Here is a 17,669-nt window from a genome sequence, read left to right on the forward strand (position 1 = left end):
ATCCATGACTTTCCTTCCGTCATAAGGTCAGAAGAGGGGAAGTTCACTGATGATTGCACAATATTCAGCACCATTTGCAGCTCCTCAGATACTGAAGCAGTCCCTGTCCAAATGCAGCAAGACCTCAACAATATCTAAGCTTGGGCTGACAAATGGCAAGTAACAATTGCACCACACAAGTGTCAAGCAATAACCACCTCCAACAAGAGAGAATCCAACCATTACCCCTTCAATTCAATGGCATTACTATCATGAAATCCCGCACTAACAACATCCTGGAGGTTACCATTGACCAGAAACTGAACTGGGCTAGCCATGTAAATACTGTGGCTATAAGAGCAGGTCAGAGGCTAGGAATCCTGCGGCAAGTAACTCACCTGACTCCCCAAAACTTGTGCACAAGGCACAAGTCAGGAGTGTGATGGAATACTTTCCACTTGCCTAGACGTTATCCTAGTCTCATGTGCAATCCCGTGGCACCAATTATTATTCATATAACTGGATGGGAGTAGCTCCAACAACACTCAAGAAGCTTGACACCATCCAGGGCAAACCAGCCCACATGATTGGCACCTTTTCCACAAACATTCACTCCCTTCATCATTGATGCACAGTGGCAGCAGTGTGTACCATCTACAAGATGCACTGCTGGAACTCACCAAGCCTCCTTAGACAGCCCCTTCCAAACCCACGACCACAAGGGCAGCAGATAGATGAGAACACCACCAACTGGAAGCTTCCCTCCAAGTCACTCACCATCCTAACTTGGAAATATATCACTGTTCCAACACTGTCACTGAGTCAAAATCCTGGAACTCCCTTCCTAATAGCACTGTGGATGTACCTACACCACATGGACTGCAGCGGTTCAAGGGGGCAGCTAACGATCACCCTCTCAAGGTCAATTCGGGATGGGCAATAAATGCTGGCAAAGCCAGCGATGCCCACATCCCATGAACGAATTTTTAAAAAATGCCCAAATAATGTGATTTAACTTCTATTCTCAGACGAGCACCAAGGTTACATTCTTCATTTCTCACACCACGTACCTTTAGGTTTCCAAATATGATTAATAATTTGTGCCATGGGATTGCACGAGACTGGGATAACAATAACCAATGTCAGAGAAGCACAGCCACCGTGTGCCAAAAACAAAAATATTTCAGTTCATCTCTGAATGCCATTATTTGTTATTCTTCTTTTCAAAACACAACGCCCATAACCAGGGGCACAGATAAGTGACCTCATCTCTCATCTTTCAAAACTAAGGGTACTAAGAGAAAAGCATGTTGGGGCGCACTGATACAATCTACCAGCTATGAATCAGTACCCACCCAATTGTATCATGCTGCACGTGCTTGGCGTCAAGGCTCGTGTACAAGTCTACAACTGGCTCAAAAGCTCCCAGCAGACAGTAGATTCGAATGAGTAGCAGCTTGAATTGAGCACTCGAGGGGCTGTTTGAAAGGCTCTCCTCCAGAAGTGCTAGGGACCGCCACAGCGGCCATTCCTCACCTGCAGGAAGATCATGACACAAAGGAGTGAAGTAGAACCAGTTTACAGATCCACCATCGATAATAGACACATTACACTGAATAACAACAAACACTTAACACCCATTTTATCCAAAGAACTTGCCCAAAGGTATTGCAGGTGGTTTTTTCCCTTCAGTATCTTTACACTTTCTCCTTTTTTCCACAAAGAAAATCATCCCATTCAAAAGTTTTACATTCTCTTCAAATCTGCATACAGCCCTGTATAGATTTACAGTTCTTAAACACTGGTTCGTCTTCATTGAATTTTGAGAGGCTGAAGTTTAGAGAAAGTTTTATTGGTGCATAAATATTAAATCAGGGTCTCTTGGAACTTACATCTCAAGATTCTTGAAGATTAATGTAAACATGAATTTAAACCACAGGGCTCCATGGTTTACAACTATGCAGCCCACAAAGACCAAAACATTGGATACGCATTTTATAGTACAGCATTTGAACAACACACTACTAGCTGACGTCAGGAATCAGATACAGCCAATGTAAAGCAATGTAAATAAACCTTTAAAATTTAAATTAGTTTCACATTTTAACAGTTTAGAAGTTGAGCCTCAGAAATTATTTCAATTTACTTTCAATTTACTTCAATTGAGGGTTTGTATTCAAGAGTTTAAGTGAGGGCATGAGGTGCACTGTTGCGAAGGGTGTGGGGAGAAAGATATCATAATTTTAGTTCAGCACCTGGAATATTGTCAGAAAGGTAATTGAAGTATTCATTGATAAGCAGATTTTTTTGATAAATTGTTAGTGAATGTATTTCAGGAGATGAAGTTGAGTTTAATCTTCATGTGGATGATGGGGTTATCAAATGAGGCAAGGTTGGACAGGTTGAGACTCTATCTATTGGAGTTTAAAAGAATGAGAGGTTATTTTATTGAAACATATAAGATCCTGAAAGAAATTGGCGCGGGCAGATGCCAAGAGGATGTTTCTCCTTGTGGGGAGAGACTAGAACTAGGGGCACAGTTTAAAAATAAGGAGTTTCTCATTTAAGACAGAGTTGAGAAGAAATGTTTTTCTCTCCAAGGGTCATTGGTCCATAGAATTCTCTTTTCCCAGAGAGCAGTGGAGATAGGGTCACTGACTATTTTTAAAGCTGAGTTAGATAGATTTTTGATTGACAAGGAAATCAAAGGGTATGAGGGTAGACAACAAAATGGAGTTGAGGCCACAATCAGATCAGCCATGATCTTATCAAATGGCGGAGAAAGCTACAAGGGGCTAATGCACTACTCCTGCTCCTGCTCCTAATTCATATGTTCGTTATGTAATGTTTAACAATTATGTTTGGAAACTGGGTTAGCTTCAGGATCTGTTCAAATGCATTAACAACAACCTGCAGCAAAGAGACTGACATTGAAGACGCTAGTTGCTATGTTGTTTCATGAAGCTAAAACATCTTGCCGTACCAAACAATTGTCAAAGGCCTTGCTCATTGCTACCCTAAATCAGCTCACATTTATGATCTTGCCCCTCTGGGAGTCACAAGGGTCAAGCCTTGTGTTAGTTAAAACAACATCTAAATAATTGTATACATAACAACCCTACCATGGGTGCAACCTATTGGATCAACAGAAGAAAATACACTGCAAAATAAATGAATCTTCATGGAAATGACTGAATAAAATCTTTTTGCAATTTTTCTTTTGAGGACTACAAATACCTACACTTTCCACTCTGAACAGGTCTTGCCAGGTCATACACATCCTGCAGCTGAATAGACAATGGCTTCCCAGGTTTCTGCTAATACCACTAGAAGGTATGCAATAGTGGCTTGACACCATTCTGAACATGTCTTATTCCTTCCAAGATTAAAATATACTATGTCATAACCATTTAGTGTAATGAGTCTTCTCTTTAATTAAACAATCTCCAACTCTAATTCTTTCTTTCCCAAGTATTCAAAACTGTGGAATGCCTCACTTCATCTCCTTGTTTCATTCCTCTCACAATAGTCAAGCTGTTAAGCTAAAGCTTAGTGTTACCTGATTACTATTATTCGATTTATCTGGTCTTCTTGCTTACACTTCACAATCTTCATGATGCCCTCCAGTACAGTACATGACTTGGCCTTTCAAATTGTTTCTCAATAAACTTTTTGTACAATTTGTTCCTGCTGTGAGAAGGCTACTGTTCTCAAATTATTTTCGCCCCACACTGGAGTAATGGAGGTCATCAATATAGTAGAATTAAGTGGATCATAAACACTTAATCAGTCTGTCTGCTCTGTTCGTTGATATACCAATGCAGTGCACCATTGTGGAAAGCCACAGCAGCATCCATTGCCCCAAGTCAGAAGTTGCAGTTAATTCAAAAAGAGAGTATTTCAACTGGAAATGTTAGCTCTTGTAATTGAGTTATTTATAGAAACATAGAAAATAAGAGCAGGAGTAGGTCATCCGGCCCTTTGAACCTGCTCCGCCATTCAATATGATCATGGCTGATCCTCTATCTCAACATCATACTCCTGCTCTCTCCCCATACCCCTTGACGCCTTTAGAATCCAGAAATCTATTTCCTTCTTAAAGATATTCAGTGACTTGGCCTCCACAGCCTTCTCTGATAGAGAATTTCACAGGTTCAACACCCTCTGAATGAAGCAGTTTCTCCTTATCTCAGTCCTAAATGGCCTACCCTGAATCCTGAGACTGTGACTCCTTGTTCTAGACCCTCCTCCCAGCCAGAACAAACATCAGCCCTGCATCCAGTCTGTCCATCCTTGTCAGGATTTTATACGTTTCAATGAGACCCCCTCTCATTCTTCTAAATGCCAGTGAATACAGGCCAAGTTGGCCCAATCTCTTCTCATATGACAATCCTGTTACCCCAGGAATCAGTCTGGTGAACCTTCACTATACTCCCTTTATGGCAAGTATATCCTTCCTTAGTTAAGGAGACTAAAACCGCACACAATACTCCAGGTGTGGTCTCACCAAGGCCCTGTACAGCTGAAGTAAGACATCCTTGCTCCTGTACTCAAGTCCTCTTGCAATGAAAGCCAAAATACAAATTGCCTTCTTAACTGCTTGCTGCACCTACATGCTTGCTTTCAATGACTGGTGTGCAAGGATACCCAGGTCCCTTTGTACAGCAACATTTCCCAATCAATCAATATTTAAATAATACTCTGCCTTTCTGTTTTTCCTACCAAAGTGGATAACTTCACACTTACTGACGTAAAGAGTACTTGTGAGCCTATTTTGGAGCCATACTGAACAAGTTTCAAATACAGTAGTTTTTTTTCTGGGAATATAAAAGCATTTTCAGCTGGTCACGTTGAAGTTAAGTTTCAGGAGGAAATCACTGACCTGATTGTCGCCAGATGTCGAGAAGAAGGTGCACGGCAAGGAGACAGTAATTATCAGAGAATTGCAGTTCTGTTTTCAAGCATGACTTTCCTATTAAACATAATCAAAACAGTTCTTAAAAACTACAGCAAAAGAACTGCACAACATATTGATTTGAGAGTGGAAGTTGGGACCAGAGGCAATTCTGCTGCGTGTTATAGAAGTGCATACATAGATCTGAATTGAAACTGGCAAAGTAGTTGGTTTTAAGCTGAATAATAAAAAAAAGCAAAGAGAGAGAGAAATGCTGGCTCAGATTTTTTGTCAAAATAATAGTGAGAAGCTTGCCTGTATCCACATGCACACAGTACAGAAACTTCAGGTGAGCAGCAGGTGCATCGCTAAACTCAAATGCATCAACTTTTCTGTCTGAGTTGTGTTGCCCACATTAAGGACGAAAATAGTTCCTCGCTATCTGGTTTACTACTGAAATGACTTGCATGGCATATAGTTGCTGTGTTTGCACAGAGGTAGAATTTTGTAGCATAGAAGGGGCCATTCAGCTCATCATGCCTGCATCAGCTCTTTGAAAGAGCTGCCCAATTTAGTGCCATAGCCCAGCTTCTTCACCATTATCCTGAAAATTAGTTCTCTACAAATACATGCCCATGATATGAAATAAACATGGCACAGGCAATTGAGTCTTGTCCATTCCAGTCGAAGTACCCTTTTAATGACATGGGAAGAGATAATTATTGGGAAATAGTCTCTCGGGCCTGGAAAACTCGCTATTACAAGCACAGAGGCTCATTACTTCAGGTTTTAACTGTTGATTATAAGAACATTAAATTTAATTTTTTCCCCAAGTCTTCCTGTCTTTTCTCTAATACAATATTTTATCCTCCTCTCTTCATCCTCCTATGTACCTGATTTGACATTGAATTCACCCACACAAATTTATAGTTTCTTCTCAGTCTTTATGCTGTTACTTTCATAATGCTTCAATCTGATTGGTTATGGGGGTCCACAGTTGTTTGCTCTGTTCGTTTAGGTCCCCAGATGTCCAGTTTTCCTCAGTTGCATAACCAGCTTGCACTTTGAATAACTTGCCATGCAAAAAACTTAAAGCCCAAAACGTGCAAGGACACATTTAATAATGACAGATGCTTTTTGATGCCATGGTACAGCAAATGTTAGCCCACTATTAGTGTTCAAGAAAACTGTGCAATGTAAAGCTGCCTTCATAATCTGCACAAATAAATAATCACCAGTTCTGCAAAAGCTCAGTCTGTATTGGAAGGTGCAATTGAGTTACATTGACCAGGAAGGTCCCAGTTTTGATTCCTAGTCAACACTGAATTAACTAATGTCAACCAGGATTGTGGTAGCAACATTACAATTGGCATTAGTGCTCCTGGTTACGGGGGTGGGAGAGAGAGAGAATATGCTGAGTTTGCACAACTGATTGCTAATCATTGAACCCTGCTGGAAAGTGCATCTGTAAACATGGGATGATGTTAATATTGGGCTTGATTGGGCCCTATGGTCAAATATCCCACGTACGCTGTATCTAAATTCAACACCAAAGAATGATTATTTTGACAAGCATTTAAGCAGGACAACTGACATTTGTTGAATCATATCCAGTGTAATGCAGCATCTTCAGGAGGGAGGAAAAAAATCAGAGCAACATAAAATGCAGTTTCTTAGACAGTTAATAAAAGTCAGATGCTGTAAGCCAATTAACAAAATAAGTCTCTTGATGCAGTAAAAGATTATTTTTGGAGCGAAGTTTGTTGTCAGAGTAATATCACTCGAAAACAGATTATGGTTGATTGAGATCATGGTTAGAAGAGTTCACTGGTCAGAAACATGCTTCATCTATCCTCAATGTCTTCACTTATATTATTAAGAACACACTGCTTACACGAAAAAATCAGCTTCTCATTTGTTAAACATCTAACTTCTAGTAATAACTGGACAATAAGGTGAAATCAAAAGCCAAAACATATGGATTTGAAAAATTTAGCTTGAGTTTTGAAAATGGGCTTTATTATTGTATCAAGAGACATAATGAGACCAACCAATGACTATCCTCCTTTGTGTGGGGGTGAGAAAAGCATGAAGTCAAGTTGATTCTGAGACAACAGGAGGTTGAAACAAAGCTCTCTAGCAAATTTGGCAGTTGAGTACCTGAGAAAGGGTGTCTATTGTAGCCCAAGGTTCTCAATAAGTGACTGGCTAGCCTGGCTCATCGGCACTACTCAAATGGTGAGTCATGTTACGAGGGACTGGGACTCTTCCTATTTGACTCCAGGTAATTTTTTTTTATTCATTCAGGTCAGCATTTATCGCTCATCCCTAACTGCCCTTGTTCAGAGGGAATTTAGGGGTCAACACATTGCTGTGGTTCTGGAGTCACATGTAGACCAGGCCAGGTAAGGACAGCAGGTTTCCTTTCCTAAAGGGCATTAGTGAACCAGATGGGCTTTTACAACTATCAGCAATGGTTCCATGGTCATCATCAGACTTTTATTTCCAGATTTTTACTGAATTCAAATTTCACCATCTGCCGTGGTGGGATTCAAACCCAGGTCCCCAGAGCATTAACCTGGGTCTCTGGAATACCAGTCCAGTGACAATACCACTATGCCACTGCCTCCCCAAATCCTGCAAGCTAATGCCTGAATAGATGGAGGACTCTTGCAAGACAAGGGCACAGCTCAAAAATGCCATGTTCTGGTAAGCAGCACAGTTTTAGTTCATTAAACTCCAGCCGCGTCATTGATCTGCCTCTAAATCTGGGGTCCAGACTTACCCATCAGGAGAAAACCATTAACTTTTATTTTTAAAATAATTACTGTCTGCAAATCTCTAAAATATATGACAAACACCCCACTCAAAATTACACAGGAGAAAATATTAAGGTGTAGCATGTCCTGACAGCACAAAAGGAGGAATAACGAACTTACCAAACTTTAGGGCGTGCTTGTATCTCTGCATCAGCTCCTGGACGAGTCTGAGCTTCCATGTCTGGTCCAAGGCCTCATGAAGGCCTAACAATCTGGCAAACTGGACGACAAACATGTGCCTTTGCATGGCTTTGACATCATCTGGCAATGCAAGATCACTTTCTGTTGATATTGAAAGAGGTACCACTTCCATCAGTTTGTTGATGAACTGCAAAGAAAATGAGAACAGCAAAATGTACACTTAAAATGCAAAATATACAACCAATAAACATACCAAATCTACAATCTGTTACTGAAATCATCTCCTCTGGAAATCTTCCATCCAACCTCATCATCCCCAATCCCACACAGCCTACTTCTACCTTCTTCCCAAGGTCCACAAAGGGCAATGCCCTGGTCAACCCATCGTTCCAGTCTGTTCTTGCCCCACAGAACTTATTCCTTTCTCTCTCAGCTCTATTTTTCATCCTTTGACTATTGCCTTCTAACCTTCATCCATGACTCTTCCAGCTCCCTCTTCCACTAACATTTCCCAGGCCCTAAACTTCTCCTTTTCAACAATGACATCCAATCCTTTTACCCTCTACCCCGATCCAGGAGGCCCGAGAGCTTTATAGTTCTTTCTTGAACAGATATCTAACCAGCCCCAATCTTCTATTACTACCTTTCTATGCCTAGCTGAACTTTCATACATTGAACAACTTCTCCTTTGACTCAATCACTTACTCCAAATAAAAGGTGTTGTTTTGGGAATGCATATGAGTCCCACCTATGTCTGCCTTTTTGTATATTTGGAATATGTGGGGCATTCTTTGTTCCAATCTTACTCAGGTCCCTTCCCTCACTTCTTTTTCTGGTATACTGATGACAGTATTGGTGCTGTTGCTTCCTTTAGCCTTAAACTGGAAAATCCCATCACCTTTGCTTCCAATTTCCACCCTTCCCTCACCTTCAGATGATCCATCTCAGACTCTTCCCTTCCTCAACTTATTTGCCTCCATTTCTGGGGATAGGCAACTGACCAATAGACACAATAAGCCCAGTGACTCTCAGAGCTACATTGACTACACTTCCTCCTACCTTGCTTCCTGCAAAACTTCTATTCCATTCCGCCTGTTTCACCATCAAAGCTATCCTGACATTGCCACCTTCCATACCAGTGCTTCCAATGTCTTCCTTTCATCTTCAGCCAAGCATACCCTTCCGCTGGAGATGACAGTGCCCTCAGCTGTGTCGATTCCATTTCCTGTCCCTCTCCTCTCACCCCTTCCTCTCTCTCTCAAAACTATGATCAGGTTCCCCTTATCCTCACCATTCATCCCACCAACCTCCACATTCAATAGATCATACTCTACCATTTTTGCCACCTCCAGCAAGATAACACCACCAAACACATTTCTCCTTCTCATCAATCCAAAGGATTATTCCCTCTACGACACCCGGGTTTACTCCTCAATCACCTCCAACACTCCCATCCCTTACGTCAGCACCATCCCATGCAAGTGAAGGATATGTATCATCTGCCCTTTTATCTTCTTTCTTCTCAGTGTCCAGGGCCACAAACACTCCTTCCAGGTGAAACAGCAATGTACTTATACTACTTTTAACTAATTATACTGTATTCACTGCTTGCGATTGGTCTCCCCTACATTGGGAAGACCAAACACAGATTGGGTGACCACTTACCATTTTGCAAAAAAAACATCTGTTCAGTCTGCTAGTGTAACTCTGAGCTTCCAGTTGCCTGTTATTTCAATTCTCCATCTTGCTCCCACTCTTACCTCTCTATCCTCAACCTCTTACACTCTTCCAATGAAGCTCAAGGAACAGCACCTCATCTATCGATTAGGCACTTTACAGCCTTGTAGATTCAACACTGAGTTCAACAATTGCTGATCAAAATTCTGCTCTAATTTTTTTCAAACAGCACCTGTTGCTGATGATTCTGCTACCTCGCATTTGCATCTCCTCTAGACTCACCTTTTGTTTCCTCACTTGCCCTATTATTACCTCCTTTTGCCTTGTACTATCATCCTTTTTCTCATTAATTCTCTCCTTCCATCTTAATACAGGCCTTTCCTTTTCTTCTTCTTCCCCACTTCCCATTTTTTCTGCCCCTTGGCTTGCTTAAAAACCTGCACCTCAAACATCTTCCAGCTCTGATGAAAGATCCTTGACTGAAACGTTAACTGTTTCTGCCTTCACAGATGCTGAATGACCTGTGCTTTCAGCATTTTGCTTTTAATTCAGATTTCCAATATCCACAGTATTTTGCTTTTGTAAACCTATCACATGTTGCAAACTAAAGTAGAAGATCAAATCACACCAAGGTTGCTTGTATTCAAATTTGTCATTGGTCCATGATAAGATCTGTCATTTTTCATCAGGACGGTAAAAACAAAGACTGGTATCAATATATCAAGAACAATGTGGAAAGGGATATATCAAGTCATGGATTTTTCTTCCTGATCCATCACCAAATGAATTCAAGCACCAATGCTGATCGCCAATTTATTTTTCCAATAGGCTAGGTGAGAGAGAAGGAATAGTAACATTCTAATGCTCACCTCTTGCAAAAAGCACAAATACAAATAGCTGAAAAGACGGGAGAGGAGGAAACTGCAAATATTGTGGGGAATGGGAAGAGTGAAGAGAAATTCATAAAAATGTGTCAATATGAAACAGCAAATTTAAGACTCATACATGACCATAAATGTTTGTGTCAGGGAGCAAGTACCTAAATAAGAAATTGGCCAATTCTACAACACTGACAGATTTTGCTTTAATGGGCAAACATTTTTTAAATATATCGATTTAAAAATTTAACCTGTGTATGCATTGGACAAAGACGCTGCTACAAAAAAGCCACATTCTTGTCTGGGCTTGAATGAATTTAAGGTAACGTTTTGATTTGCTTAATTGGCCAACACAGACTGAAATTTGGAACAAATTGTGTTTTTTTGTGCAGGGAGCAATGACAATTCCAAATAAAGGAACAAATGAAGCTCAGAAAATAATGCCAATTTGCCAGATTAGTGGGAAATTTCATTACATAAGACAACCTGCTACAGCATCAAACAGCTCAAGTGGCACCAATATCCCTTAGGCAAATCAAACTTTGATATACTATAATTTTGTGCCAACACATCTCATGTGATATGCTTAGTTCAGCAACCCTGTATTTCACTTCAGAATTCTGTAACTCAAATATACTCTCCAGGTACAACCCAAAATTCAAAGGAAAAAAACCTACAAACTAACTACATTATTGAGTCTTTTCTACAATTTAAATGAACGAAACAAAGAAGAAATACTCTTCATTCAAGTCCTAGTGGTAACACTGCATTGGTATAACATGTCAATTTACCACTGTTATGGAGCTCTTGCTCATTTATTCTACACTGTAAATTTTCAATTAGATATAGGAAAAGGGATAGGCCATTGCCCCACTCTACCATGATGGTAATGAACGGAACTCCTGATCATTTTCCAGTCTCAATTTTCTGCCTTTCCATGTCTCTTACTTCCCAATGAGTTTAGTTCTATTTTAATCACCTAAAGCGATCTGCATTCTTAGCAATCTGGAGTAGAGCCAGATTTTCATAACCTTTGGGTTCAGAAACATTCCTGAATTTGCTTTTAACAGGCTTAGTTCTGATTTTAAGGTTTCATAACTTTCTTTTGAACTGCTGTACTGGAGGGAAGAATCAGTTCTTATGTCAATTAAAAATGATTGTCTCTAATTTTACAAGAGATACAAGGCAGCAAGCAACTCATATAATGACTGAATGCTGAGGCCACTGGGTGCACTTACCCACTCACCTCACTGTAGCACAGTCTGAGCGAATGAAGACTCTGCCAGTCTCCCGGTCTCACCTGTGTATGCCGCTCCAGTGACAGAAGGTCGACAAAGATTCTCAGGTCAGAATAACAGCAAGGCTTATCCCCAAACCTCTCAAAGTACTGGAACATCAGATCCTCTGGAATCCCTAGCAGTAACAAGGAGAAATACAAGATAAGGAAATTCATACATAGGCAAATATGGGAGTGAATACCAAATTGCTGATGCCTAATATTCTAAACTGGTGAAATTTTTAAGTATGCGCAATCTGAAAGTTGATAGAACACCATGGCTCACTTGCCTCAATTTGAAGGCTGTAGGTTCACATCTTACTACAGGACTTGAGCATATAATCAAGGCTGATGCTTCGTTGCACGACTGAGGGGCTGTTGCATTGTTGATGTCAATGATGCAGTAAACAAGGCTCAACCTACTTGTTCATGGAGACATTTTCAAAAAGGGACTGGGAACATGCTGAAAATTAATAATCTCAACTTGAAGGGCAGACTTAACTGAAGAAACTGAAATAGTGCTTCTGGTTGAGGAATTACTGTTCAGATGTTGAATGTGGAGAAACTTAATGGAAAGAACCATCCGATGTCCTAGCCAAGCTGTTCCAGTACAGCTACAACACTGGCACCTACCCAGCTATGTGGAAAATTGCCCAGGTATGCCCTGTACACAAAAAGCAGGACAAATTCAACACGGCCAATTACTGCCCCATCAGTCTACCCTCGATCATCAGTAAAGTGATGGAAGCGGTCACTAACAGTGCTCTTGCTTACAATAGCCTGCTCACTGATGCTCAATTTGGGTTCCGCCAAGGGCATTCAGCTCCTGACCTCATTACAACCTTGGTTCAAACATGGACAAAAGAGCTGAACTTCAGAGGTGAGGTGAGAGTGACTGCCCTTGACATCAAGGGCACATTTGACCAAGTGTGACATAAAGGAGCCCTAGAAAAACTGGAGTCAACGGGAATAAGAGGGAGAACTCTCCACTGGTTAGAGTAATATCTAGCACAAAGGAAGATGATTGTGGATTTCTAGGTCAGTCATCTCTGTTCCAGGACAAGGCTGCAGGAATTCTTCAGGCTAGGGTCCGAGGCCTAACCACCTTCAGCTGCTTCATCAATAACCTTCCATCATAAGATCAGGAGTGGGGCTGTTCACTGATGATTGCACAATGTTCAGCACCTTTCGCAACTCCTCAGATGCTGAAGCGGCCCACGTCCAAATGCAGCAAGACCTGGGCAACATCTGGGCTTGGGCTGACAAGTGGCAAGTAACACTCACGCCACACAAGTGGCAGGCAATGACTATCTCCAACAAGAGAGAATCTAACCATCGCCCTTTGACATTCAATGGCATTACCATTGCTGAATCCCCCACTATCTTCATCCTGGGGGCTACCAGAGACCAGAAACTGAATTGCACTAGCCATATAAATATTGTGGCTACAAAAGCAAGTCAGAGACTAGGGGCAGAATTTTAAGTGAGTGGGATTTTACGGTCCCACTAAAGCAGATGGAGTTTAGAATGGCTCACCGCATTTTACAGCCCCTCCCTGCTGTGACGGGGCCATAAAATTCCAGCCCAGGAATCCTACTGCAAATAACTCACCCCCTGACTTCCCAAAGCCTGTCCACCATCTACAAGGCACAAGTCAGGAGTGTGATGGAAAACTCTCCCCTTGCCTGGATGAGTGCAGCTCCCACAACACTCAAGAAATTCGACACAATCCAGGACAAAGCAGCCCGCTTGATTGGCACCACATCCATATTCACTCCCTCCACCCCCAACACACAGTAGCAGCAGTGTGTACCATCTACAAGATGCACTGTAGAAGCTCACCAAGACTCCTTAGACAGCACCTTTCAACCCCATGACCACTAGCATCTAGAAGGACAAGGGCAGCAGATACATGGGAACACCACCACCTGGAAGTTCCCCTCGAAGTCACTCACCACCCTGACTTGGAAATATATCAATGTTCCTTCACTGTCACTGGGTCAAAATCCTGGAACTCCCTCCCTAACAGCACCATGGGTGTACCTTACTGTTGTATTTCTGGTGAAAATGGAAGAAAGCTTAATTACTATTTACTTGTTTTGCTCAGTCCACTGTAATCAGCTAACTCAGCACAGATTTGGAGTCAAGCCTCTGATTTGAGCAAGTCAATGGCTCATTGGATAAACTTGCCGACCCAACATTGTACCAAAATAAGAAGTGTGCCACAGCCCCACGATCAATATAATATTTAAGTTGGAGGGTCTGCCCCAAATTTTTCATTTACTTTCCTTGGACATCAGCTTTGTACATTCAGGCCCTATTCCAGATATTTGAGTATGGTACTGACAGAATACCTCATTGTCAAATGTGCCATCTTTTGAGATGTTAACTTGAGTAATAGAGTTCACCTGGTGTCCTGACCAACATTGTGATCATTTATCTCATGGCTACTTGAGGGGCTTTGTTGTATGCAAATTACCTGCCATGTTTGCCTAGATTTTCACAGTGATTATAATTCAAAATATGTGAAACATTTTGAGATGTCCTGAGGTTGTGTAAGGCGCTATATAAAAGGGGTTTCTTTTTTTTTCTCCCTGAAAGCTGTGACACATGCTCCAGTACAATATTCCATTGCACTGAAAAGCTTATTTGTACCTAAACTACCTTTAGAGACACAAAACATGAATATTGAGTGTCAACAAGCTATTTGATTGAGGAGGGCATCACAACCAAACTCAAACTTTTCTTCAAATGGATGTCAACATGTACACTTTCCAATAAGGATCAATGAATTGCAAGCAGGAGCAGTAATGCTTTTTTTTCCTCAATCACTCCCTGCAGGTAGGGTATTCTATGCTCCAACAACCCTGTGTGCAAAGAAATTTTTCCCAACATCTCTCCTAACTCTTCATGATAATTTTAAGTTAACATGGAATAAATTTTCATCCAGTAAACTATTAATCACTCACCAAGTTTGTGCTCATCATTGGTACCCCTCTCTCTCAGCCGTCTTATCAATTCAAGTTTAGCCAGGTATGGTCCCCTCAGGCGACGAGAGCCCTTTGGTTCCTCACTCAAAATTCGCTCCTCCACAAAGGTTACGGCTTCCTGTACAAGGCAAGTGACCGGACCCTCTGGGCAGCTATGAAATACAAAGGACATGGTTATGCTGCCAGCATTGCACAAAAAAGCTAACTAGGGCTTGCATTTGATGTATTGGGCCACCGTTTTGGGGCAGGCTTGCCAACAGTCAGTAGAAAACAGGACAGGAGACTTGATATCAAACCATCAGCAGAAGACAAAGGGATTTTTAAAATTTATGCAGGACGGGACAGAGTGCAAAATTCTGATATTTCTAATGGGTCATTCAGGAACTTTTGTCATTATAGCAAGCATAGAAAGAGAGCAATACGTAGTGAAGTGGATTTTGATTCAATTGAAGCATTCAAAAGATAGATCAAATTGACTGCTATATGTGTGTGTTGACATATGCTTAGATTAAGAAAAGATGGAAATTGTCAAATCTGGATGGAAATATGAACTGGTTCGCACTCTATCCGAGCAGCATTTCTATTCATGGGGTAGCTGTGACAGAAGTCATGGTAAAGGTGACCAACCTTATCCCTCAGTTAGAGGGTAACAGATATCTGCCACGGCGTTGAAAAGGAATTGAAAACTTGAAAGGGAGTCAAAGAAGTAAATGTTTATTTTAAAATTATTTGATACAACCTTAGAACACAACGGAAATTTACTGGTTTCAAAATATACACCCATACATTGTAATGCGGCAGAAGATTGTACATGTACATTGCAGAGCTTAAATGCTTATTTTCCTCGCTGTTTAAGAAAATAGGTGGTTGGATTCTATTTTATGGAGATTATATAAATTGAAAGTACAGCAATGATTTTAATTCATTTTACAAAAATACAATTTTAAAAGAAAAATCACACCACTTACTGCTCTGCCTCTGCAGGTGGAGTCCAAGCCTCGTCAATCAGATGGAAGAGGGAATCAAAGTAGGATAAGTAAAATTGCCAGTCGTCTGGGCTAGAAGAGAACAGCAACAGCATTTACTGCATACACATCCAACAAAGCCTTTAAGTATAACTTTAAGACCATGCGTTCAATTGCTTGGATGAATTCAATTAGAGATTCATTTATTTGTTAAGGATAGCACACCTTTAGTGTGGCTTTCCAGCTCTAAAAAATAGCTATTATAATATGTTGTGCGGTCATTAAAAGATTCCCTTTCTGTTGAGTTATGAGTTGTTATTTCATTGATACATTTGAGCCAATTGGGTACAAGAACAAATATTCTTAGTCTACGTGACATTTTTAAGGTCTGAGAAACACACTGGATCTAAGGCAATTAACCCATAAATACTTCTACACCAATGTTAAATACAAAACAATCCCAAATTATTCTAGGCCCGAGAGCTGAAACCTTAAATACACAAGTACATGCCAATTTTCAAAGTTCCTTAACCGAACAATAATTAAAATCCAAATGACTCAAGGCTGTTACCTAATTCAGATTTGCAGCCTTGAGTGATACTTTCTATTCATCACTATAATACATTGCTCATTAAATAGGTTACACTCCTTTCCTTATAAAACAGAGCATCAGCCAATTTACTGTATATATTTATAGAGGTCACGAATGTTGGAAATCTGAAACTAAAACATGCACAGCTGCTCAGGCAGCATCTGGAAGAGGAAAGGCATTTATCTTTTTCTTTCAGATCTTGACCAACCTGCTGTACATCTCCAACATTTTCTGTTTTCACTGTGCTTAAAATTTTCCTAGTCAAATGTCCTCTTGTGCTTAGACTATTCCACCATGGGTATTGCTTGAATTGAAAACACATTCCTTCACACTTCATGACGAGTTGGAAGACGCCAGTCAGAAATAACACCTTTTTTTTTGTTACCTTGTAATTGATGGATTCCTCCTACTCAGTTGTTAATTTGTAATAGATTTGAGCTAATTAAGTTCAAGAGTGGCATGTGTATTGCTTGTACGCCACCAGTGTAAGGGGCACACTAAATATATTAATGCTGGGTTCTGAATTCTGGAATGCGATGTTGTAATGAAGAAGCGGTCAACAATATTAATTTGGGAATTCATTGGGAGGCAAAAGACGGCAGATTTTAATAAATATTTCATTGCAGTCACAGAATACGGATATGTGGTATCCTGATGGAAGGGTTGTGAACAGAAAGCAGTCAGAAGTCAGTACACTCCCAAGCAAAGAGAAGGAAGGTTTCAACAGGATCATCATCCTCATACCTCCCACTAGGTGACCTTACAGTGGAACCTGAGACTTGGGAATTGGTCAGATGCCTGCTCTCTCAAACAGAACTATCATATAGTTTACAAAGAATAAATCACTCACAATTGCAGCGACAATACCTGATGAACACATTTTGGTTTAGTTGCTTTAAGCTTATTGGAATTGTATTAGAGTACTGGCCTTTTCACAGATATAATGCTGTGAGTACAACTATGTCAGCTTGCTGACTGACTCATTTGTGGGGCAACTCTCAATACCAATTGTTCACAACTGAGTTGCTTATTAGGGCACTTTGGAGCCAATTAAGTATCAACCTGAAGCCACATGTAGGCCAGGCCAGGTGGGAAAGAAGGACCACAATAAACCGGTTGAGTTTTACCCCAATCTGGGAGCTTTCTATTTTTATATTTCTGGTTCAATTTCCCACTTGCCATAGTATGATTTGAATTCAGTACATCTGAATTGCTCTTTCAGTATCATAACGACTCAGGTGCCCTATCTCAGATGATCCTATTAACACAACTTAAACATTTCCGCTGTCAACTAAGGTTTAAAATTTCTATTTATGATCTCCAAACTGCCAGAGTTGTTATTGCCAATTTTGGTTGCAGTAGCAGTAGGGCAATTACAATTGGCCATAGTCCCAGAACAAGCAACAAAAAATTGGCCAAGGCTGTACTCTAGTCTCTAAACAGCAACCCCTGTTAGCA

The 17,669-nt window shown here is 40.7% G+C and overlaps 1 protein-coding gene across 9 annotated transcripts in view; it reads right to left on the reverse strand.

The window, feature by feature from the left end:
• Positions 1 to 17,669, reverse strand: part of naa25 (N-alpha-acetyltransferase 25, NatB auxiliary subunit) — a 107,643-nt gene that overhangs the window by 56,466 nt on the left and 33,508 nt on the right. For 7 of the 9 annotated variants that reach the window (XR_005944693.1, XR_005944692.1, XM_041201952.1 and 4 more), the window contains 6 exons: positions 15,623 to 15,712; positions 14,634 to 14,806; positions 11,635 to 11,801; positions 7,813 to 8,020; positions 4,862 to 4,951; positions 1,335 to 1,515 (listed from right to left, as the gene is read on the reverse strand). Coding sequence is in view for 7 of the 9 variants with exons in the window: in XM_041201952.1 (XP_041057886.1) it covers positions 1,335 to 1,515; positions 4,862 to 4,951; positions 7,813 to 8,020; positions 11,635 to 11,801; positions 14,634 to 14,806; positions 15,623 to 15,712 (909 nt within the window). In the remaining 2 variants the exon portion in view is untranslated. The remainder of the gene's footprint in view (positions 1 to 1,334; positions 1,516 to 4,861; positions 4,952 to 7,812; positions 8,021 to 11,634; positions 11,802 to 14,633; positions 14,807 to 15,622; positions 15,713 to 17,669) is intronic. The other 2 variants (XM_041201955.1, XM_041201954.1) reach the window with 1 other exon arrangement.

Source organism: Carcharodon carcharias, chromosome 13 (assembly GCF_017639515.1).
Source record: "Carcharodon carcharias isolate sCarCar2 chromosome 13, sCarCar2.pri, whole genome shotgun sequence".
In the NCBI taxonomy this organism is placed as follows: Eukaryota; Metazoa; Chordata; class Chondrichthyes; order Lamniformes; family Lamnidae; genus Carcharodon; species Carcharodon carcharias.